Source organism: Alligator mississippiensis, chromosome 13 (assembly GCF_030867095.1).
Source record: "Alligator mississippiensis isolate rAllMis1 chromosome 13, rAllMis1, whole genome shotgun sequence".
In the NCBI taxonomy this organism is placed as follows: domain Eukaryota; kingdom Metazoa; phylum Chordata; order Crocodylia; family Alligatoridae; genus Alligator; species Alligator mississippiensis.
Window position 1 is genome coordinate 16,156,456 of NC_081836.1, and position 25,121 is coordinate 16,181,576.

General features: G+C 50.6%; 1 protein-coding gene across 8 annotated transcripts in view; it reads left to right on the plus strand.

Annotated features, from left to right (window-relative positions):
* TP73 (tumor protein p73) overlaps nt 1-25,121 on the plus strand; it is a 76,334-nt gene that overhangs the window by 47,282 nt on the left and 3,931 nt on the right. For 5 of the 8 annotated variants that reach the window (XM_019493927.2, XM_019493931.2, XM_019493933.2 and 2 more), the window contains 9 exons: nt 17,769-17,955; nt 18,428-18,543; nt 19,463-19,572; nt 20,036-20,211; nt 20,429-20,517; nt 20,887-21,011; nt 22,133-22,287; nt 23,080-23,212; nt 24,187-24,280. In XM_019493927.2, coding sequence (XP_019349472.1) covers nt 17,769-17,955; nt 18,428-18,543; nt 19,463-19,572; nt 20,036-20,211; nt 20,429-20,517; nt 20,887-21,011; nt 22,133-22,287; nt 23,080-23,212; nt 24,187-24,280 — 1,185 coding nt within the window. The remainder of the gene's footprint in view (nt 1-17,768; nt 17,956-18,427; nt 18,544-19,462; nt 19,573-20,035; nt 20,212-20,428; nt 20,518-20,886; nt 21,012-22,132; nt 22,288-23,079; nt 23,213-24,186; nt 24,281-25,121) is intronic. The other 3 variants (XM_019493929.2, XM_019493932.2, XM_059716830.1) reach the window with 2 other exon arrangements.

Consider the following 25,121-nt stretch of genomic DNA (forward strand, 5'->3'; position numbering starts at 1 on the left):
CTTGCACCATTCTTATGCTGGGAGAAGAGATGGTTGGTGATGGGGGAGGTGACAAACAGGAGGCGTCAGCTTTCATGTTTGAGTCCTGGATTAGGATGATTAGGATCTCCCTTTGCACATTTGAATGCCCAAATTGGTTTCTGCATTGGGCAGGAGCATTTTAACCCCTTCAGCCTCCAAGAAGTTTGAGGCACTTTGCTACCATAGTATGAGGGATTAATAAGGGAAATGGTGCAGTCTGACTCTAGTGCTATGGACTAACTGTGAATCAACCCCAAATAAGTCCACTGAAATCAGTACAGTTATCCCTCCTTGGGTGGGTGGAGATGTTTAAGTATAAAATATGACTGATGATTGAGAATGATTTAAGAGTGCTTTATTAGATGGCTGAGCCCCATAATTTCATGATCAAAAGACAACTTTGATTAAGAGCGGAGGTGAAGGTATATATACGGTTGTATATCCATACATCAACAACTGAAATGTAGGAAGGTTGACAACAATGAGGTAGTGAGAAATTATAGACAACTGATAAGGCAACTAAAGTTATCAGTGACAAATCTATAGTTGGGGTGGTCAAGGACAACAAGAAGAAACATGCTGCTATAAAGGGGTATGTCCCAAGCTGAAGGGGGCTGGTAGAATTATCTGCTGTAATGGAGAAAGGACATCAGATATTTCTGTTTTATGTTTGGAACGGAGCAGGATGGTGCGTCCATCTCCTGCAGTGTAAAAGCTATTAGATGCTTTCATCAGTTGCTGGAAAGAGCTAGTACCTGATAGATAGTTTTTAATTGGCAAGACTAGTCATTTGCAATCAAAGTATTAAATGAATCAGCCAGCGACCTCCCTGCACCATTCATGACGATTTTTTTTTTTTTATAAATCTTAGAGTATAGGGGAAGTCTCTTGGAGCCAGAAAGAAGAAACCCTACAGGCTGGATAGCCTAATATCCACCCTAGGCAAAAATTATGGGAAAACCGCTCTGGGATCGGAGGTGGCATAATAGACATAGATGGAAGTGACAGTTTTTGCCTGATCTGGCCCCTGAAAGTACTCTACAGCCACAACCAACCACCAGTGCACTATTGCAGAACCCTCTAAAAGGGCCCAATCCTGTGACAGTCCGAACCGTCATTGCATGAGGGTTCAGATGAAGATGCTCCAAAATGGAGCATCTTCATTAATGTCTTTCTGCGTACACTGGGAGCAGCTCAGCCCTGCTCATGGTACTGTCTTCAGAATGGGAGGGAGGGAGGGAAGAGAGCAGAGGGAGTTTGATCTGGGTTTTTTTCAGCTGGCACTGGAGGCTGAGATGGGTAGATTGGACCCCCCCCCCCCACACACACACACACACACACAAGGTGAGAGGGCTCCAATCAACCCATCTGACCCTCTGGCACTGACTGAAAAAACCCCAAATCAGACTCCCTCTTCTCCCTTCCCCACCTCCCATTTTGAAGACAGAGCTGGGTCTGGGAGAGGGGAGGAGTTGGGCTAGGGGAGAGTGGCTGCAGACTCACAGCTGCTCCAAATTACAGCTGATTCCCCCAACCCGTGTGACCCAACAGTGAATGTCTGTTGGGTCTGGGGGATTGCTGTAACTCATAGTGCTTCCTGAAAAGTATTATGAGTTACAGTGGGGAGCTGCACTTCTGTCTGCACCTAATAACTACACTTGTGAAGTTGTACAGGAAATAGATATTGTCAAACAACTTGATATTGGTTCTGGATGAAATCACAAGATTGGTCGATATAATATATTTAGTCTTCTGTTGAGCGCCACACGGTGTACTGATAAAATAATTACCTTTGTACAAATCAGTGCGGCATGTATTGGAATGGAATAAAAATGGGCTAGCAGATGAACTTCACAAGGAGTTGTAGATGAGGAATCAACATTCAGTGGAATTTTTCTAGTGCATCTCCACAGGGATCTGTTCTTTACTCTGTGCTATTTAATATTTAGATGATCTGGAAGAAAATGTAAAATAATTGCTAGTAAAATCTGCACGTGACACAAACAGGTAAATGCTGGAAGGGAGTGTACCACTGACATTTGCTACTGGATGAGCTGTACTCTTTTGAGCATTGTGCAGATAATACAGCTGAATGCGAGGTGGGACATCTGGGAGCAAAGAAAGTCTGTCAGATTTAGAAGTTGAAAGGAACTGATGGATGAAGATGCTGGAGTTATGATAGCGAACAGGGTGAGGAGCAGCTCCCTGTGTGTTGCTGTAGCTAAGGTAGCACTGGGATATAAGCTTGAGACCGTCACGTAGGAGTAGCAATGTGGCATTACCACTAGCTGTGGCATTTCTGAGACCGTTACTGTATTCAGTTCCTGTGAACACATTTAAAAAATCAACAGTGACAACTGAGAAAGGGTTAGGAGACTGGTTCAAGGTTTGAAAAACCAGCCTGATTGTGACAGCAAAAGAGGCTCCATCTCCTTAACTTTATCCAAGGCATGTTAAGAAGTAACCTGATCAGAGCCTAGAAGTACATGCATGGGGAGATGATTTCTGCTAGTAGATGGGTCTTTGACCCAGTAGTCAAAGGTATAATGGGATCCAGTGCTTAGAAGCCAAAACCAGGCAAATTCAGACTAGGGATAAAGTGTAACAATTTGTCTAGGAAGGTGCTGAGCTCTCCAGCACTCAAAGCATTACAGTTATTACCAGATACGTCTTTCTTGAGAGATGCTGTCCTCCAGCAAAACTTACAGGCTCAGTGCAGCAATGACTGGGTTGCTAGCAGGGAGTCAGGCTAGGTGATCATAATTGGTCCTTCCCGGCCTGGAAACCATGAATTTCCGAGTATGTGAAAGGCCATGCTGGAGACGGGAGTTAGGGCTTCTGCTGCCTCTTAAAGGCTCAAGGTGGTTAGAAGGTATTTCTAGAAGGCTTTCCTATGAGGATCCCACATGGCAATGTGGCGTATGCACATGGGTCAGAACTCCTGGTCCCTACCCAGTGCTCTGACCCCTAGACCAAACCAGCCTGTCTGCCTTTTGAGTTACCTGACTTTTGAAATAAACTTATTGTTGCACTTTATACAAAACCTCTGAGAGATTCCCCTCCCCGCTTCTTTAAATGATCTCTTTATCAGCAGAGGCTTCAAGGTCTGGCAGACATTGAAAATGAGATTTGCTCTGTGCTGTGGAAGCCCCCTCTGGTGGCTTGCTGTCGTGGGGCTGGGCCTGCCGAGGTACAAGACAGGGCATGCAGGAAGCCTGCCTGCTTCTTGGAAGCTGTCAGGACTCTCCATTTCCCAGAGTTGCCAGTACACGCCTGAGCGTGGAGCCGATCTCAACTGTTTTCTCGCATTCAGCCCCCTCGCCACGCCGACCAGCTGGTAACTGATAGATAATTAGTATTTTTCTCAAGTACAGTCTCAGGCTGGCTGCTGCTTCCCTCCCCTCTAAAAACGTTATCGTACTTGCCGAAGCCAGCAGAACCGTTAATAGGGTCTTTGGCTTCCTGTGGCCCGGCTGCAAAAGTGCCCTGGGGATTGTGCCCCCCTCCTCCTCCTGAGCAGGACTTGTCTCTGCAAGCCTCGCTCAACTGGAGCAGATGATGAGTCCATCCAGATCAGTGGCAAAACAGAAAAGACCACGGGTCCCTCCCACCTGACACCCTGGGCTGGACCTGGGTAGTATTGTACATGAGTGCTCCAGTTGGTCATCAGATGTAAAGTATGCAAAAGTGCTGGGCAATGGACAGGATGAGCCTGTGGTCCCTATCTCCCTTGTGAATCCAGTGCATCATGGTTATTGCTTTGGAGGAGGACCAGTCCTTATTGTATCTCTTCGCCAAGCAGCTGAAAAGGCAGACAGGTGGGTGAAAAATCAGGGATATTCTGGGATGCCAGAAGCAGGAAGCCTGATTGAAGGTTTGTTAGAGACTTTCCATTAGATTCTTCAGAGCAAGGTTCAGGCTCCAGGAGTCCCGAACACAACGGAGTTGAGGGGGAATTACCAGAGCCCGTGGAATTCTCTGAGATGTTCCAACACGACTGCGGCATCGGTTACCTGATCTCAAGAGCTTCTGGAATGCAGGGTTGGAGGTAGCAGTTTTGACTGGCAGCTGGGCGGTCTCTCTCTGATCCTGGCAGAGGTGCTGTAGGAGCTATGGGGGAAACCAGGCTGCTGCAGGAGAGGGACAGCAATTGCGTTGGCCACTTTGTTTCCTGATTCTGCAATTCATCTGCTAGAGGCTCTAAGAGAATAACAGGTGGCTGATGTCATTCTAGGGGCAGTCACAGGCCTGGGGTGCCCTGCTCGGTGCAGCCAGCAAAGCCCAGCTGAAAATGTAAGGACTGATCCTCAGCAGGGGCAAGTCATCATGACCCCATCCAAATCTTGCCACCCCACAGCAGGTGCAATTCACTCCTCTGTGAAGTCCTGAGTGGAGCCCAGCTCATTTCTGCCCACTGCACACAGGGGCTGTATTACACCTTTGGAAACACCAGGCAGACTCGCACCCCCTCGCACTACCATGTGCAACAGTTGTCAGCAGGGAGCAAGGAAAGCTTTGGGGAAGGAAGGGCTTTTTTTACAACTGTATGTGTGCAGTTCAAGGCACACTCCAGTGTGCACATGTAGATGTATGGGCCATGCCTGCATGCAGGCTTTGATGTGTGCAGCTAGATGAACATCTCCCCCTGATGGCCTTTCCTGACAGACTGTACAAAGTGGCTCTGAGGCTGGGGTGGAAGAGGCTACCCTGCCCCCTCTATGTGCCATGAATAGAAGAACTGGCCTCTCCTATGGTCACGGTAGCTTGACTTTCTGCAAGTTCTACCTACTGAAGCAAAGCCCTTTAGGAACTTATTTATTCAATGCTGTCTTTACCAGAGAGATTCAGCCCTGGTTGTGATGGCTAAGCTGGGCCATCTCATAAACCTGCATCAATGCTCTCAGTGAGAACCTGAGGCTGAAGTCATGAGTGAAAAATTCAGTCAGATCCTAGTAGTGCAGGACTGAGCCCCTCTTTGTTTGCATGGCAGCCCACAGCCAAGCAGTCTCTCTCTGACAGTCCTGCATACGCACACATGCTGCCGGGTTCTTAAACAGCAGAGATGCTGAGGGACACCTGCTCCCAGCTGAGGGTTAGAGTCCCCTGGGGAGACAGAGTAACACGAAGATATAGGAGGGCAGTTGGAAATGGCAGAAGGGCAGGGAGGGAATTCCAGCACCAGTAACAACAAGGAGCAGAGGCAAAAAGACCAGCAAGGTATTCAAGGGAAGAGGAAGGCGAGAGGGCTGCAATGATAATGCTACGCTTCTATTCTAATGTTGTCCATGTTCGGGATTTGAGCTGGTGGTTGCCAGTAGCAAAGAGCTGGGATGCATCGGGATTGTTTGCATGGTGAACATGAAGGGTGAATTTTGATGAAACAGCATTTATGTTTCCCCTGGGCACCCATCTCCAGCCCTGTGCTTTGTAACCTACCTTGGGAAGGTTGTGGAGCACTTGCCAAGGGTAGGACTAGGCCTTCTGTGGCACAATGGCCCAAATACAGTGCTCAGGAGGAGCCACTCCATGTTGCTATCAGCAGTGCAACCCTGACCTAAGAAAGCCCTCCTCTGGTTCCTAACATGCCACAGGTCCAAGCAAAGCGACCCTGAAAAAAGGTTTCTGTTCCCTCTGGAAATGGGACCTTCCAAAGTCTGCCCTTCCCCACCTTGAAATCTTCCTGAATTCCCTTATGGTTCAGAAGTAATATAAATCCCAGGCCTGCATTTAGAAAGTGTACATACAGCATAGGATCCTGGGAGGATCCTTGATGGGCAGGAGTATACAATTTGTCACCTGGATCAGAACATCAGACCACCAAAAGCAAAACTGAGCCCTACCTGGTGCTTCACAGCCAGCCAAACCGAATGAGCCCTCATGCACCCTTTAGATAATCCTCTAGGGAAGGGAGAATTCTCCTGCCTGACCTTTCCATGATGAACACACATCCTGAAGCCTGGGTTCTCATTGTCCTTACCGAGTGCAGAAGCACCAGTCCACCTGAAGCATCTTCTGCAATAGTGAGCTCCTAAACATGTCTGTCATTCATTTACTGACAGCTTTGGCTCCAGCTTTGGGCAAGGGGCACTGAGGAAATCCCCAAGGAACACAAGTCTAGGAATAGCAGTCTAATCTGTCTGCACTGGTCCAGTGTGTGAACAACAAAGACAGACTTCATGAATGACTGGGAAGTGTGGCCATGACTGGAATGGGGAAGTTATACTTTAAGCTGGAAGACCTTCTCACCTCGCCCCCCCTTAGGCCACATGTACTGCATTTGGAACTGTCTTAAGTGTTTCCATAGTTCTTTGCCCTCAGTAGTTTTTTCATGCACCAAGAAGATCTGATCTCAATTCCCAGCTCTGCCACAGGTGCTCTGTGAGATCTTGGGCAGGTCTCTTACTTTCTGTTTAGGGCCTGTAGGTATTTCTAGGAGAGGAAGAGCAGGAATGAAGATACGATTCCAAGTCAGGTGCCCTGTGCTTTTTGCACTGCTTTTTATTCAGCAAGACTTTCCAACCACATTTCTTCACCCCAAACCCCTCCCCTGCTCCATTTCCCAACAGCCAGAAGTTGTAAGGTGTTTAGTTTGATGCTTATGTTTTAGGGCTACTTCACTTCAGTGCAGACTTGCAGGCCTTAATCACATGACCAAACTAGCCAGACGCCAAGGGTGCGTCAGACTTCCCAGGAAAGATTAAACACAAGCTAAATATTTGTGGCTTGGCCAAGCAGTGAGTAAGAGAGGATGCAATTCTCGGTCAGGGATCTCCAAGGAATGAGTGCAAGGGAAGAAAGGAGAGAGACCGTTTAGGGGGAAGCAGGGGATAGTTGGGGAAATGGTGTGATTGTAAGTACAAAGGAAATGCAGACAGAAGAACCAGAAGCATCACTGTTCCTGTGAAATCAGTTGGCTTGTGCGGTCCTGCTGTGGCAGAGCTGGGGGTTGGGCGTTGTTTCAGCCTTTAAGGGTCTTTGGCAAGGCAGCTCCAGTGGAAGCTGCTGGGGGAAACATAGGGCTTCCTGATGGACCCCATGGTTTGGTCTGAGCCCTACATCTTACCCAAGCCTCCTGACTGGCAGGGTGATATGGGGCGATCTCAGCCAGGGGCTCCCTGAGAAGTTCCCAGATCCCTGGGGGCTCTGGGCAGCCCTGCAGTAGTGGCTTAGATGATATACAGCCCAGCACTGCACACAGGGGAGATGAAGGACCTGGAGAGGGTCCACAGGTGGCATTTTAGTGTGAGAATGGTGCGCTCCTCCCTGTGAGTCTGTGCTCTCGGTGCCTTCTTCAAGCATGGAAAGCTGATGAATCTTACTTCACTGGAAGAGCTTCCAGGGCATGAGAGCTCCCTGTAAGATTTGGAAATTATAACCTTGGGGGGGGGGGGGTCTCCAATCAGATTGCTTCTTCCAAATGAACCAGTTTAATTTTTTTTTGCAGGCTCCCCGCAAGAGTCAAAGTGTAATTCAAACCCTGCACTGATCTGGTTCTTTTCTGTCCAAGGGATGACCCTAGTTTATGGGGAGAAGGTTAGAAAGGACTGGAGCTTTCCAGTGTTATAGAAAGTCTACAGTATGTGTGTGTGTGTGTGTGTGTAGTACTTTATATACCTGCCTACTCAGCGTGCATGATGCACTGGGTAAATCCAAATCCTAGCTTCTGCTAAAATGGAAACAAAGTAACTCTGGAAGAATTTCCAGCTCAGTGAAAAGTTATAAAGACTAGTGATTAAAAAATGGTTATTAAAAAAAATTAGAAAGAAAGGCCCCGCAGTCGGCCCGTCTTCCAGGATCTGTCGTAACAGATTCATCCAAGCCGGTTAACGGTATTTGCGGTTTGCAAGATGCTACATGTCTGTGTAAGATGACAGACACATTATTATCACCTCTCCACTGCAATCTGTCCAAACCTGTCCTCGGACCCAGCTCCACAGCTGCGCGCTAGGGAGCACAAGGAAATTAGCAGCCTGAGGCATCACTTTTCTTCTCTCTCTCCCTCTTGCCAGGCTAGTGTCTTTATTGGGATCCATTGACTGCAGTCCGAGACACGTCTTGAGTAGGACTAATGAGGAGACTGGAATGTAGAGGAGGAGGAGGTTGGGGGGTGGGGGGAGAAGAGTGGAAAAAAGTAATTGTTGGGCAAATCATTTCCTTCAAGAAAGAAAGGAGGAGAACTTGGATACAGCCCTCCTGGAGCAGGCAAGTCTAGACACTTCTGTGTCAACAGTTGAAGATAAATAAGATTTTATCAGCTCAGAATCTGTTGGGACACATCCGCCTAGCGGTTCTGCAGCCCAGGGAGAAGTGGGGGAAAGGGGCCGTTCTATGAGATCTTTTCACATGCAAGATTTGGGTTGTGTTTTGTGCAGGACACTGAGGAAAAAAGTTTCTTCCTTCTCTAGTTCCCATCCTACAAAGAGTCAAATAGCCCCTTCCTCAGTGGATCTGGGAATTTGGGTGCTCAGCCCCAAATAGAGTGCAGTAAAAACTGAAACCTAAATTCTGGGTTGTTTTGCATGGACAGCAATCACAGAACTTAGTTGGCTTGCAGGGGGATTAGACTAAGATTTCCATCTCGTTGCCCATGAAACTGCTCCTTGCACTTACCCTGTAGCATAGGTGATAAACATCACTCTGGGATCAGGTATTACTGGAAATGGGAAGTCTTTTAATGGGAGCAAATGGAAAACATCACTCTAATGCAGAGGTGTTTTTCTCGGATGGTGTGTAGTGCTGCAGGGTCACAGTTGCCGCTCTGTCCCACTGTAGAAATGGTTGCATTTCAGCAAACAGACCAAGTGACCTCTGTTCAATGACACAGTTGGATTTTGGGAGGGGTGGAAGGCACCAGCAAAATATACATGGTTAGTTCAGAAATGTGCTGGAGCAGCAAACTGACACTATAGAGAAGAACTCAGAGAGATGCCAGAGGGGGATTAGATTCACATTACTTACTGTCTGAATAAGAAAACGAATCCTCAGGGCTAGGTCTTGATTAGAGCAATTCACCTTGAAGAGGAGTCATGTTTCCCTGTCCTGGGTGCTGGTCTTTGGCTGATACCCCAGACACCCACTGGGAATAAAGAGCAAGGTCCCAGTCTAACCCGACTACAGCCCGCATATACCAGGGACAGCTCCTTTGGAGGAGCGCCAAGGCTTTTTGCATGAGACTGGCTGCAGGACAACAAGAACCAGTTGTTTCCTATTATATTTTTAATTGTGACCAAAATGTGAACAGTTGGTTTTTACAATTAAGGAAAAGCAAAGAATCCTAAGGAAGACAAGAGCCTTGAAAGTGCATGGCAACCCTTGAATTAGAGATGAGTGATTGTCAGAAGTACAAGCAACCAGGAGTAAAATGGCACCATCATCAGTTCATTTTGCTTGACAGGTCCTGGGTTTGTCCTGGTGCTGTGAGTGAGCTGCCCAGCAATTTGCAGGATGTAACACAGTGGGAAAAATCCCTTCTCCTCTCAAACCATAGAGAACACAACAGACTACATATGAGTTGTTTTCTTACTGCGTTGAGCACAAATATAATTATGGAAAAATGTGAGCAAGATTGTGTCATGGCCTGGGTGAAGTACTGGGGGTCCCAATGCCTGGGTTCAGTCTCCAGTTTTGCAGCTGGCTGGTTCTAAACTTGAGCTACTCCCTTCACATTGTGGCTCTGGCCATTTGTGAAATCGGGCTTTTTAAGGCTTGTAAAGAGCTTTTTCATGATTGTATATATTGTATATTGTATTTTTTTCAAAAGACAATGCCAAGACTGACTAAACTGTTGTACAGTCAGTTACTTGCTCAAACAAATTGCCTCTGGGGTGGCAATTCTGGGGGCGGGGGAAGAAGGGGAACCTGACAGAGGTGGGCAGGTCTGTGGGCATTACAGTACATGCACATGGCCTGGACCTGTATTTTACAAGACAGGCATCTGGTGCACTGTGGCAATGAGTATTATGCTTATTTGGAAATAGGGATCTTCTCTGTTTAAAGGAATACAACTAGGAACAAAGAAACCTGTCTCCCCCTCCCCCCCTGCATCCCACAAGTGGCAAAGGGCATGCACATGGGTGATGTGTGAGCTCAGCTGGTACAGGGTGGGGGCCAGCACGACAGCTGTGGTGCATGAGGCAGCTGTGGCTTGTAGGTAGTATCCAAACAGGATACAAGCCTGTCTTCTTTCTCCCAGGACTTATCAGCACAGAGAATAGTTTGTTATTGTCGAAGGATCTTTGAAGACAATCCTGGAGCTGTTAAGACATGATAAGGTTATCAGTGGAGGCATGTTTGCGTTGGGCTGCAGCGTTTCTCCCTGCAGGGCAATTGTTTTGCTATTTAACAGCGATTTATCCATGTCATAACATGGTATAATGAGAGAATTTGTTACCAAAGAACTCACCATAATGCACCTCTGCTCTTCCAGAGCATTTTTATTTCCCAGGCATGTTTGGGACTGCCCGGGAATGTCTACATGAAAGGAGCCCTTGACAGGAATTGTCAGTGTGTTAACACCTGGCCAGGAAGAAACCCCCAAAATAAACCTTGTTTTGCCATTTTCAGCAGGCAATGTGAATGCATCAGATCCTAATCGCACACAGAAGGAGTGTTGTTTACATGGGCTGGCGCTAAACAAAAGGGTAGAGCTTCTCTGTTCCAGCTGCAAGGATAGGAGATCAGTATGTTTCAGCCCGTATTTGAATCTGGTATAAAGACCATGTGAAACCTGGTGTATATCCTAAATTGTTTCACCTCTGAGATTGGCCTGAGCACATTGTCAAATGCTGTCATTAACATAAGATCTGAATATTCCCCGAAGATGCGTATTGATAATGTCATGCATTGCTTTCAAGTGCTTTTATAATGGGAAGCTGTCACATCTGCACTACAATCATGCAGGGTTATATCTGTGTGACTCAGAGAGGCAAATCTAACCCTGACTGCAGCATTCATCTTCGTGCTGTGCATACACCATGCTGTCAGAGACCCTGCTTCAAACAGTTTCTCTGTGTCCCTCTTGATTTCAGTTCAAAGCTGCCTCTCTGCCTGGCCTCAATTCCTAACAGCCTGCTGGCTCAGCCTTCCTTTCGTGATGCCTCCACACTTGCTCCCTGGCCTCTTGCACAAACGCACCCTGTTGATGAGAGCCATCTCCTCTGGTGCCCCTGCAACCTGGGGGAGTGTTAAACTTACTTTCCTTGCTTGTCTCTTGGCCTCTTTTCTCCCCTGCTAGTACTTCACTTGGTAGCTGCTTTACCTAACCCTGCAAGGCCTCTGGGGAGGCAGCTTGCCAGACAGAAGCCTGGTAAAATAAAGTTGCATTGCTCCATGCCGGGTTCTTTCAGTGGGATGGATGAGACATCCGCCGAGTTTGCTGAAGCTCAAGTTTTGCAGCAGTTTCATATAGGAAAATGCTTGCAGGCCTACAAAAACTGTTAGAAATTAGATGGTAAATGCAGCTGCTAATATTTGCAAGAAGTCACAGAGTAAACAAATCCGGGGGGAGGACTCACAAGTGAAGTCCCCTCAGGTGGGGTGATCAGTACTGCTGGTGGGAATGGATAAACGCAGAACTGTAGAGCAGCAGAGCCCTTAGGAAAGCTGCATTCTGGGAGCAGGTATGATAAAGAATATGCCTTGTGGTGGGAACAGGAATTGCCCAATTCAGTGCCCTTTTGTTGGGCTAGTGTTGAAATGATGTAGCCATGACAGGGAAAGAATGATGCGAGGCAAGGATTTTGGGGGGTGATATCTTTTATTGGACCAACAATATGGTTGGGATAAAATTATCACTTGGAAGATATCACACCCCCAAAATCTTGCCTTTTGTTGTGAGAAGCTCCAAGCAAGGGGGAAGCCAGGGGCCCGTGCAGGGATGTCAGGTCTAGATGTCATGTTTAGCCCATTGTGTGTGTATGTGTGAGACTGTGACTCAGGCCCCCTATCTGACATTCACTGAGTGGAAAGGTCACCAGATGTGTTTAAGCACTGTGTCTAGTGAAACATGGTGTATTTGTAGGAGCTTTGCTAGCAGAGCAAGGGAAGTATTTATTCCCCTCTGTTCTGCACTGGTGAGGCCACATCTGGAGTACTGTGTCCAGTTTTGGGGCCCCCCACTATAGAAAGGATGTGGACAAATTGGGGAGAATCCAGCAGAAGACAGTGAAAATGGTGAAGGGCCTGGGGCACATGACTTGTGAGGAGAGACTGAGGGAAGTGGGCTTATTTAGTCTGGAGAAGAGAAGATTGAGGGGGGATTTGATAGCAGCCTTTATCTACCTGTAGGGTGGTTCTAAAGAGAATGGAGCTGGCCTCTTCTCAGTGGTGACAGATAACAGAACAAGGAGCAGTGGTCCCAAGTTGCAGCAAGGGAAGTTTAGGTTGGATATTAGGAAAAACTCTCTCACTAGGAGGGTAATGAAGCACTGGAACAGGTTACCCAGAGAGGTGGTAGACTCTCCATCCCTGGAGGTTTTTAAGGCCTGGCTTGACAAAGCCCTGGCTGGAATGATCTAGTTGGGGATGGTCCTGTTTGAGCAGCATGTTGGACTAGATGACCTCCTGAGGTTCCTTCCAACCCTAATTTTATATGAATCTGTGATTCACAGGAATTGCAGGAGAGTGCCTTTCTGGTAGAAGTACCCAGCAAACACTCCCTCCGACAGCAAGGGTTCTGGGCTCCAAGTGTCTGTGCAAAATAGAAAGGTGCTGGAAGTGCAAGCTCCCCTCTGAGAGGCCCATCCCACATACAATGAACCACACAGAACTCAGCTTGTCTACAAAACTGAGTCATCCCTGCCAGGAGGCAGAGCCCTGGTTCCAGGGAGTCTGGAGATTTCAAACCAAAAACCCAAACCACTAAATCACCCTCTATTGTGGGCATGTGCCATCTCCATGTGCTTTAACGTGTGCTCCAGTAGAGGGTTTGCAGGATTGATATCAATGTGCATATGCCCACATTGTATGCAGCAACTATAACCTCCATCGCACACATGCACACAAGTAGCTAAGCTCACAGAGCAGAGCCAGCGGTGTCCCATCAGCATAGACACACACTGCTAGATCACCTACAGTAGCAGCACTTGGGGAATTAGTGCTAGTTGCCCTAAAAACAAAATGCACCTGTGGCCAGGCTCTATTTATGCAGCTTTTCAGACCCAGGGTCCTGCAGACCTGGTGGGAAGCTCCTATAGCTGAGAGAAAAGATATGATCAGTCTCCAAACACATCAGAAGTTACTGCAAAGGGGAAGGAATCAGCTGCTGTCTAGAACCTCTGGGGGCAGGGCAAGGAGCAGCAGCACTGGAGAGTTAGGTTAGACCATGGGGAAACTCCTTCAACCTGCAGAGAGAGCAAAGCTCCAGAATCAACTCCCCAAGCAGGTTGTAGTACCTTCACCAAGGGAGGTTTTGAGGACAGGTGGGGCAGCTATTTGGCAGAACTAGAATGCCTCAAGCCAATTCTGCCTATTTTCTCCAAGTCTGTGGTTACAGGCATGTGCCTGGCAGTAAAACCCACTGTGGCCTCAGCTCTAAGGAAAACTAGGTGAATAGAAGCCAGTGTTACATGGTCAATGCAGCAGAACAAACACCAGGCCACGTTCATTGCCCATGGGTTACCAGCCCTCTGCAATCTTGCTTGCAGCAAGGCTTTGGTGCAAGGAGGCATGACTGACCTCTGCGTGTTCATTTTGAACATGAAGGCCAGCTGCAACCTCTAGCCCAGGCCTCTGTCTGGTGGAATTTTCTGGGCTGAGGTACATGCTCAAGTGCCCTGAACATTTCCCTCCCCAGGCAGCGCTGCGTGCACTAGAGGCAGTTTGGGGCAATGCAAGGGAGAGCATGGGCATCTCAGTTCTTGCTCGTTCATTGGCATGAAAGCAACTCCCCATTGCCTAGGCAGGCTCCCCCACTCCAGGCTTGCTGTAGCTCTGGGGTCCCATGGGGCACTCAAGTCACCACCTCTGGGACTGAGTGGGCCTTTCCTCTTCCTAGCAGACATGTTGTTCTGCCACCTGCACAAGCCTGCCTGTGGAGCTGCTCTTCAGCCCATCCAGCTCCCCAGCATGAGCCTCACAGCTGTCACCCTGTGAGCTAAGGAACTGGATTTCCCCCATGATAGAGGTGTGCCCACTGAGTCACAAAGGCTTGCCCAAAGCCCTGCCATGAATCACTAGCAGAGCTGAGGGTCACTCAGCCCCATTCTTTACCAGCTAGACCTCCCTGCTGAGCCCCTTGGGCAGGCTGACCTGAGCCACAAGTCACACCTAGTGCTGAAGTGTTGCTTGGTGCATGGATAGTGCTGAGCTGCTGAGGGCCATCTCTCCCCAGCCTCTCTGCATTTCTCTCTGATTTTGGAGATCAAAGGCCCTGGCTTCCTACTGCCTGCAGACAGCTCTTCCTCAGCCCTCACTGTCCCCAAACTCCACAGTGGGACACAGTACATTGGGATGTGATCTCCTCCCACTCCCAAACATACCCTGAGAGGTATTCTCCACCTCCCAGCTCCACGCTCAGCCCCAGCTCAAGCTCTGAGAGTTGGAAAGACAGCAGCTGCCCCAGATCTGAGACTCTTCTCCCTCAGTCCAGCTGCACTCATTCAGCCCATCACCCTCCAAAGAAAGAGCTCCCCCCTCTGCCCTCACTCCTCTTATACCCTCTGCCCTGCAGAGCTTTGGTTCCAGCCTGCCCCACTCTGGGCTTTGCTGCACTGAACGGAGACACCTGTGTATGTAGGTGTAGGTGTGTAGAGGGGTTAACCCCATCCTTGCCAGGCCTTAATCAAGCCAAGCTCTGCCTTTTGTCCATTTGAGGGAGGGGGCCCTTCTCTGGCTTCTGCACTAAAGCAGGAGCCTTACAGGGTCTTGGGTTCAGTACATAGGATGGCTTGGAGGGCCTGCAGTAATTACTGGGGCATCTGCCTGCTGGTATAAGAAGTATATTTGGGGATAAAGGTCATGGTATTAACCCTGTTGTCAAACCAGAGTTACAGGAAATAATGCACTTAGCAGTTCCCTGCAAGGGGACCACAGGCTTTTGAGGCAAGCCCCACACCTCCCTCATGCCTCAGTTTTGCTGCTTGCATGTTGTGGATAAGAGTGCTTGCTCGAAGTGGCAAATGCCTCCACCATCCTCCCATGCAGGACACCATCTCCATGGACTATTTATTAACAGCTCACAGCTTTTTGGTGCCAAATCCAGTGTTCCCACAGCTGTGCCTGGCATGCTTGGGGGGTGCCTGTGTGCCTCTCTGGACAGAAGCCCTGGGTGAAGTAGTGTTTGTTTCCCTTCGGAGCATCTATTGCACCTCCAAGATCCACAGGGAGATAATTTCTGGCGCAGTAAAGTGTTTTCACCATCCGTGTGTTCTATAGTCAACCCTACATGGACAGCACACAACCCTTCACTTGACCTGAAGCACATATGAAGTCCACTGTGAAGATGCAGTGCCACATCAAATATCTTCAAAGGAATCCTTTGCTGCTAAGGCAATTCCTTAGCCCCAAAGTGGTTAAGACAACAGGCAGCAGGCAGCTTTATCACCAGTAGTTATTCCCTGACTGGCAGGATGGCACTTTACATGGAGCAGGCAGGAAGCTGACAGCAGCTAGTTAAGAAACTGGAGGAAAATCAACCTTCACCTCTTAGCAGGAGGCACCATGGTGCAGGGTTTGGTTGTATATCATTCAAGACTGGGTTTGGCAACAAGATCACTGAAAACTAAAAATTCCCAAAAAACTAATTACCTTAAACTGCTGGTGAACTTCAAGCTAGGAAAATTTATCCTGAGCCTTTGCCAGGAAATAAAATATCATTGTTTCCATTCACGCACTCAAGGGGCCAAGGATAGGCTGCAGCACTTGGTGGACGGTTGGAGCTTGAGATGGGAGAGGAAGAGCCCTTTTAGACTGCAGACCAGGACGTGTGCCAGGGCAGGGCTGGTACCTGCAGTCCCTGTTGTGCTGTTTTGGGCAGCCCTGCTCCAGGTCTCAAGCCATGGGGCTTCCACTGCTGCCCATGGGCTACTATTTCAGCACATGGCCAAGAGGCGGTTTGTGATGCTTCAGCTAATTAATTTGGGAGGATGCTGGCCTTGCTGGTAACTGCCTGAACTGGGGCTCAGGGGGCTAAGCCTGCTTCCCAGTACTGCCAGTGGGGCCCTGTGAGGCATGTATAGGCCATCTGCATGGCTTCTGCAAGGCTCCTGAGGGCACCACTGCTGGGCAGAATGCCTCCCTGTTCCTGCCCATGCCCAAGCATGAAATGGGGTGCCACGGCCCTGCTCCTGCATGCTGCGTTTCTAGGTACTTTGAGACCAGGAGCAAGACAGTCATGTTTGTACAGGGCTGTGCCTGGTCTAAGGAGCCCAGGCACAGCCTAAGATCAATGCAGCTCAGCTGCTTCCCCTTCCAGCCTGCAGAGCCACCTGGCCTCTTTCAGGGTTGCAGTGAGGCCACCCCTCACTGGAAAAGAGAGCTGCCATTGCACAAAGCCTGGCTTCAAGTAGGGGGAGCTCTGTTGAGGAGGGAGGGCAGTGGCAGGCTCTTTGCCTGTTGCCCCAAGTTTTCTGACAGGGTAGAGCAATGAGAAGGAAGGTGGCTGTAAGGGAAAGCCTTTCCTGAGCTGACCCCTGTGCAGCAGAATAAGCTGGGTTCTTCAAGCAGGCTCTTTCCTCCCACCTTGCTGCCTGCAGCCCACCCATTGCGGCATGTCCTGGCACATCCACGCCAGGAGCCAGCTGGCACTGTGCAGCTCCTCTTGCTCCCAGTGAATTGCTGGGAGCCCAATGCAATGCTGCCTGTTCCAGCATGTTGCAACAATCCTTCCTTCCTTCCCCTCTCTCCCTAAATTCCCTCAGACCTGAGAAAGGAGGCATGCCTCAGCACAGGGTGGTGCCCCAGGGGGCAGCCCAGTGACCTTGGCAGAGATGGGGGGGTAGTGAGGGAGAGCTCAATGAGCTTCCAGCTGGGCCAAAGTCTTGTCTCTGTGTCCAGCATGGACAGAACCTGATCCATGGAGAGAGGCTTAGACAGATCATCTCCCACAAACCCAGTTGTATCCTGGCTGCTGCGGCATTCGGTTCTGCTGGTGGGTTTCTTATGGGAAAAGGAGCTTTGTTTCTATCTAAGGCCCTCTTATAAGCCTGCAGGCAAAGGTGCAATGGGATCTAATGCATGATCCACAGAATCGTGCCTCCTGCCATGCCACCTGTGCATGGCAGGAGGCATGATTGTGGGACTGTGCATTAGATCCCATTGTGTGTTATGGCCGGTGCAGGGGGAGCTCCAATCCTGGGCTTCCCCTGCACCAGCAAGGAGCAAGGTCCTGTGGCTGGGATTCCTCCCAGTTGAGGGGCTGCCAGCTGTGGGGAAGTGCCACATACCCCCAGGGCTGGAGGATCGTGGCTGCTGCATCTGTAGCTACTTTGCATGTGTAGCTGGTCTTAAGGTAACTGGACTTAATTAATTGCACAATACCTGTAAAGGGGGGGGGGGGCTATAATTGCTGTTATTTTTCTTTGCCTCACTGGGGCAGGCAGGAGACAGTAGCCAATGCACAAAGGTGCTGCTCTTCTCCAGGGCCCTGCTGGGGCAGGCACAGAGGGCTGTGGGCTGGCCCAGGCAGAACAGGGGGAGAACGAGGCTCCAGTGGCTCCTTGCATTCGCTCTCCCTATGGTGGTGGAAGGGGAACAGTTACCCTTCTCTCCCGCCCAGGGCTTCGTGCTCAGCACTCCCCTTTCTGTTCTAGTACTCCCCGCTCCTGAAGAAACTCTACTGCCAGATTGCCAAGACATGTCCCATCCAGATCAAAGTGTCCACGCCACCCCCACCAGGCACCATCATCCGTGCCATGCCTGTCTACAAGAAGGCAGAGCATGTGACCGAGGTGGTGAAGCGCTGCCCCAATCATGAGCTGGGCCGTGACTTCAATGATGGTGAGTGCTGGTCCCTGCCCCTGATTCATGGAGCGGCTATGCAGGGAGGCCTGCATGAGACAGCAGTTACCTTGTGGGTCATCTCACCCTGATAACGTGTCTCCCAGAGCTGCAGGAGAGTCAAGCCAGGCACTAAGCAAGGCATGGAGCCACATGGCGCCTGGTGTCGGGGGTCTGGCTAGGCTGAGACCCTGCTGTGTGAAGCAGACTGCTGTGTTGTGAGACTGAAGTGAAACCACCATGCTCTCTCCCAGTTGTGCCTGCTCCTGGCAGCACCAGGCTGGACTGGCAGCCCCGGATGCCAGCAGCAATTGAGTGCCCAGGGCTGGAGTCAGCACCAGCAGGAGGCTCAGGACCTGCCCTTGCCCCAGCCTCCCTGTGTTCGGACCACCTTGCGATCAAGCCAGCAGCCCCTTTTTCACGTAGGCTAGCCCACAGGCCCTTCCTCTCATGGCACTTTGTGTCTTCACAGGCCAGTCCGCTCCCGCGAGCCACCTCATCCGGGTGGAGGGCAACAACCTCTCACAATATGTGGATGATCCTGTCACAGGGCGACAGAGTGTGATGGTGCCGTACGAGCCGCCACAGGTACTCACGTGCGCGATGAGGAGTGCGCCAGAGGAAAAGGGGACCGTATTGTACTTAAACTGTGGCATCGCAAGGCTTGAAGGGGTCCAGCCCAGCTCAGTCCCTGCACACAGCAGGACTTGTGGTCCCTGAACTGCCCCTCCAGCCTCTGGGTGGAAGGCAGCTCCTGGCTGCAGGGCTGCCCTCAGTCCCAGTGCTCTGACAGCCAGGGGCTTTCCCCAAAATGGATTAAATCTTGCTTTGCTGCAGCTTAGACTTACCACCAGTTTCTCTACACCCCTCTGAACCCATGGAGCCCTGAACTGGCCACAGGTCTTCTGTTCCTGCACGTTCCAGTTCCCAGCATCTTATGGCATCTCAGCAATGACCCCACCCTCTGTGCCAAGGGTCCTGGCTGCCCAACTGCAGCTGCCAGCTAATACCCCTTCTGCTGTGAGCTTTCTGGGCTGATTTATTGCTGCTGGGGCTTCTCCCTGCATTGGCTTACCCAAAGCATCTCCCCTTAATCTCCTGCAATAGTGGTACAGTTTTGTACAACCTCTTGTCCAGCTGTAAACTCCTCCGGCTGAGAAGAAAACCAAGGCAGGCTAATGGAAAGTTTAGAGCGCCCCCTGTTGTCCTATTTGCACACTTGCCATGTCCCATTCCAACTGCATCTCTTCCAGTTCAATGCATGAAGCACTTTGGGGGCTAAGGGCCCTGAGCCAGTAACCCAGCCCCCGCTCCCAGGGACAGGTCTCAGCTCCAAAGTCAGGACTCCATTCTTTGTGCCTCCCCGCACATGAACTACCCCCACTGAGAGCTGCTCCTTGCACCCCTCTGGCGGCAGCCTGGAGCTTTGTGGATCGCTGCCACCTTGCTCTGCCCCAACGAGGCGTTCAGTCCCACGCTCAGTGCATCCTCCCTCTCTTGATGGCAGGTGGGGACGGAGTTCACCACCATTCTGTATAACTTCATGTGCAACAGCAGCTGCGTGGGAGGCATGAACCGGCGCCCCATCCTCATCATCATAACCCTGGAGACAAGAGAGTGAGTCTTCTTGGAGGACAGGAGGCTGCAGACCAGGGCAGCTGAGATGGAGGGCACTGAGGGGCATTCCATGGCTGGGCAGTTAGTGAGCGGTAGGATCCATAGCAGGAGAGCAGGATGCACATAGCACTGGCCTGCACCCCCTGCAACAGAGTGCGAGACCCCCCTGCACCACACTGGATGCATGTGCAGTGCCCAGCGCCTTGTGTGGAGAGACATGCACAGGGTGACTTGACCTCCCAAGGAGAATGAATGGTAGGAGTGTGGGGAAGGGTGGTTCCCATGGAGGGAGAGGGGAAAGCAGGCATGGGCTGGGTGCCTTGCCTGTAATAATTCCTGTCAGTTTTTTAAGCTTTTAAAATAATAGATCAGTGTGAAGTCAGCAATAGCCCCCCCCTCCGCAGGCTCATTACCCCCCTGGAAGTAATACACAGATCCTCACTGCTCCCCGCTGTGTCCCCAGTGGGCAGGTGCTGGGCAGGAGGTCATTCGAGGGTCGGATCTGCGCCTGCCCAGGCAGGGACCGGAAAGCTGATGAAGACCACTACCGAGAGCAGCAAGCCCTGAATGAAAGCGCAGCCAAGAACGGCAATGCCAACAAGCGCAGTGAGTCCTGTCCCCACCAGGCCACGGCAGGCTGTGAGTGAGAGCTGGGACTGCTCCATCTGTTTGCTGGCTCCTAGACTCTGCTTTTCCCTCAGCTGGGCCTGTTAGCAACTCCCAGCCCCCAGCAAAGGGCTTCCCCCTTTGGTGCTCAGGTTGGAGGTGGGGGGAAGGCTGGGGCTGGGGCTGGGACCTGCGATGGGCAGACTGGGTTTGATTCCCCACTAACGCTGCCTCCCATTTCTGTTCTCAGCTTTCAAGCAGAGCCCCCAGGGGATTCCCGCGCTGGGGGCTGGTGTCAAGAAGAGGCGGCATGGGGAGGAGGAGATGTATTACGTCCCTGTAAGTGTTGCTTGCCTGTGCCCCTGAGCAGAGGGATCAGGGCACCCCCGGAGAGGCCCTGGGATTCACAGGGCAAGAGTGGCAAGGCAGTGTGCTACCTGGCTGGGGGACAGGGCCCCATTAAGGGGCATCCACCTGGCCTGATGTTGAAGACAGGACGTTTTCTGCAGCTCTGCCCAGCAAGGACTAATGAGGCCTGAGTTGCTTGCTGAAGTCCTGAGGATGGCTCTTCCAGATGCACAGAGCCCCAGGCCACTGCTTGCCAGGCTTGCAGCCGAGGCCCTTCTAAGGGGGGAGTGCATACCGGCTGTGCACAGAGGCTCTCTGGAAACCCAAAGAGACTAGAGTAAATGCTTCTTCCCTGCACAGGTCCGGGGCCGCGAGAACTTCGAGATCCTGATGAAAATCAAGGAGAGCCTGGAGTTGGTGGAGCTGGTGCCACAGCAACTGGTCGACTCCTATCGACAGCAACAGCAGCAGCTCCTGCAGCGGCAGTAAGTACGAGGGGCCTCCCAGAAACAGGCCGTGGGGCTGGGATCAGTAGTGGCAAGCTGAGCAGCAGGGCTCACAAAGACAGTGGGAAGCCAACCTGGCCCAGGGCCTTTGGCTATAATGAGCTGGCTGTAGGCGGACAGAGCTCCCACATCCCAGACCCCACCCAGGAGTCACTCACGGTGGGCAAGGATGGGCAGGGACATTCCTTCCTCTGTCTCCAAGGGCTTGCTCTCTCTCCCCTTGGCTGACTGTGGCCCTGGCATAGCTGGGGAGCAGGTAAAGTGATACAGGTGTTCAGGTCCTGGCCTTTCTTAATACTATTTTATGCTTGCGTGCCGCTCTAGACCCTGAAAGCCCAAAGCCGTGTACAAAGAGGTGGATATCCCTTCTCACCTCCTCCCAAATAATTACAGAGAAGCCCCCACACTGAACAGAGGTGAGGAGAGGCGAGTGAATATAGCACATTGTAGGAATAGCACCCAGATGCCCCATTCGGGTCCAAGCTTCTGGGCTGCATGGTTTCTTCTCTGTGCTCCCTTAGTGATGGGGGATAGTTACTGGCCAGGAGCTTTCCCACTGGCTGCTGACCAGTATGCTTGTAGCAGCAGCAGCAGCCAGCTCCACCCTACAGTGACAGCCACAGGAGGGCTTCAGGCTCCATTGCTTGCAAAGCCTCTGTCAACATACTTGCCTAAGGCTGCGGGACCCATGAGGGCACTAGCAGAAGGGAGGCATGCCTGAGCTCTCACACCATCTCTGTAACAGGCAGGGCATCCAACCGTGGGCACCTCCCTGCCTCTGCATCCCCTGGCAAGCGAAGTACCTTACAGGCTAGACAATGAATCACAGAGTCCCAAAGACAGTGATGCTATACAGAGGCTGAGTGTTCATGCCACCTCAAGCAGCCCTAGTTGTACTAAGTTAAAAGACAGCTTTTCATCAAAAAGTCATGAGCAACCAGCTTGCACTAGTGCAGCTCAGCCCAGTCCAGCCCCAGTGTAAATCGCATTGACAGCAAAAGTCTGCCTGGATGCAGCTATACTGCTGGCTCCAATCCATCTCAGAGCCTCCACAGTAACAGCCCGGACTAACTGACCATCCTGCTGTTCTCTCTGAACAGGAGTCACCTGCAGTCCCCTTCCTCTTATGGGCCGGTCCTGTCGCCGATGAACAAAGTGCATGGAGGAGGCATCAACAAGCTGCCGTCTGTCAACCAGCTGGTGGGGCAGCCCCCCCAGCACAGCTCCAATTCTGGGCCCAACCTCGGGCCGATGGGTAAGGTTTCACCTGGGCACAGCAGCCCCCCAGGGGCCAACAGGCAGGGACAGACAGCAGCCCTTGCACTGGGGACAGCAGTACACAGCCCATAAAGCCAAGCTCTGGCAGAAAAAAAAACCTCGTCCCCACCTCCAAACTCAAGGCCAAAGCAGAGCCAGTTACTGTGTTAACTTACGGCATAGAGAGGGAACCGCACAGCCCAGTATAATCTACATCAGCTTTGTACTGGGATCAGGAAGGAAGAGAAGTTCAGCTGTCCTGTGGAATCGCATCTGCTGGGCCTTACTGCTAGGGGGTAGGGGAGCAGGTAAAAAACTTGTTTGCCTTTAGCTGTTTACCCCATGACGGCTGTGGACAGACAGCACCTCAGCCAGTGTAACTTCAGTTTTACCCCCAATCCTATCTGTTGGCTGTCCAGGCATGCATACTGCTAGCACAGCTCATCAGCCTGGACCAGCTTCTCACACAGCCAGATCTGCAGGAGCCTTGGCCGAGCAATGCTCTGCAGGCCCAAGGGGGCCATGCTGCAACTACCTGGCTCCAGTTGCTCACCCAAAGAGAAGCAGGGCCTGCAGCTCTTTCAAGTGCAGGAGGTCACTGCACTCAAAGTTGACCTACTCCTACACTTGTGCATAGCAGGGGCATTGGCCTTGGGGAAGGACAGTGCCCATCCAACCTCTGTGGCTCAGATGCGAGTAGACCAGACACTCACTCTGCCATTTTTACCCTGAGCACAGCTTGTGAGAGAGACTCCCGTCAGCTGTGCCTCCTGCTCTCTCTTGCACACAGGGCCTGGAATGATAAACAGTCACCCCATGCAAGCCAATGGAGAGATGAATGGAGGCCACTCATCTCAGTCGATGGTCTCAGGATCCCATTGCACACCTCCGCCGCCCTACAACCCAGACCCCAGCCTTGTCAGGTAGGGAAGCCACCGGCTGTGTCTTGTCTTTGCTGTTTTCCTTAAGCTAACTTTCAAATATCTGTCTCACAACTGGTCAACTGGCCACTGGTTCCAACTGAGAAATCACTGCTCATGAAGCTGCACACTACTCTTCTAGCCTCCCTTCATCTCACCCAGCCAGCTCCCCATTAGGAATGCAAATTGCTAATGCAGAGTCCCACTTTGTTCATTAAGTTTAATGCCTCATAGCAGGATGGGCATGAAAAGGCACCTTCCCTCCCTATCAAAAACCAGCATCTGCCTTTACTGATCCTTCTCCTTCCCTTCAATACCTACCTTTGCAGATTTTCCTCTTCCCCCTGTCCTTCCTGGCAATGACTGGAAATTGCTGTAAATGGTTTATCTCTACTAGGGACAGGTTAATTTACAGAGGTAGATATTTGATGCTTGTAGGAGGATTACAGAGGCTTCCCCAGATGCTCTTTAGACTCCATGGGGTAGCAGGGCCTCAAACTCCAGAACTGCAGCCATATACTGTCTGGAGAAAATGCCAAAGTGGGCATTGGAGAGAGAGCCTCTTGCTCTCCAGGACATGTTGGATCCAAGTGCAGCCCCCTCCCTTGCTCAGGGTAGCCCAAGCAGTACCCTGGAGTTACTTAATTTCACTGAACAACATTGAAACCACGATTCCACAAACCTCACTTCTCCAATATTAATGCTTAGGGAGTTAGCACCTCCCATCTAGAGCATCCCCAATGAAACTCTGGCTAGGCATTCAGGATATTCCTAGATGGGGTTCATTGCTACACCATGATTTTTGCTTCCCACCATATTATGGGAAGAGTTGCCAAATCAGTAGAAGAAGGAAGCCTGCTGCCCTCCTCTGGCCCTCCTGGAGTTCACATAGGTTTTGTCCCAGTAATGACAGGTGAGAGCTCAGAATGTGAACTGAAGACGTTAACGCCGCTTTATTTTCCCAATTCTTTCTGCAGTTTTTTAACAGGACTGGGGTGTCCAAACTGCATCGACTATTTCACCTCCCAAGGGTTACAGAATATTTACCACCTGCAGAACCTAACCATAGAGGTAAATGCTTTGGGGAGTTCTGTTCTTACCACTTATTTCTATTGGCAGTTGATCTCAAAGGCAGGGACAAGGAATGCTTTTGAAGGAAAGGACACAGAGGTACATTAACCAGCCCTACCAGCTTTATATTCCCCAGGGTTTATACCTCCCAGTTACAAAGGCTTTCTAACCGCTCATTTGGAAGAACAGTAAGGCAACCCATAGGAGAAACTGTGGTCTTCTGTTTATTTGTCCAGGCTGCAGGAAGCAAGACCTGATATACACACAGAATAAAGGAAAAGAAATCCCCTCCTTCTCCTCACCCGTTCTTTTAAAAAAATAGCACAGGACTCAGAAATCAGATGCCAGAGAGGTTTCCCCTAACTATGGTAACTATGGCTGCTGCAAAGATCTCCCCTTAAGGACTGGTCGAAAGCCTACTGAGTCAACAGAAGGATTCATGTTTGATGTCAACGATCTTTGGATCACGTTGGTCAGCCCCACTTCTAATGTGATGTCTGTCTATGCAAACTGGGAGAAACTCTCAGCCCCAGGGAATTGCATACTGAGGTCAGAACAGGTTCCTTGTATTTCATGCCTGAACATTTCAGCCCCAAGCCCTGATATCAAGATGCATGATGCCCTAGCTTATGCCGTGATTCAGCCTGCCACTTTGAAGCATGATGAATTCTTCATAGTATATTTCTGAGCTGAAGGATTATCTGCAGAGGGAGAAGCAGTCAGCTCTGTGCAAAGCTTTCCTTCGTTTTTTGTGGAAAAGCCCTGTTCACTCAGCTGGCTGTGCAGCACAGGGCTCCCTTAGTTTATTAAGGCAATTTGAATGTGCACCTTTTGTTGACCC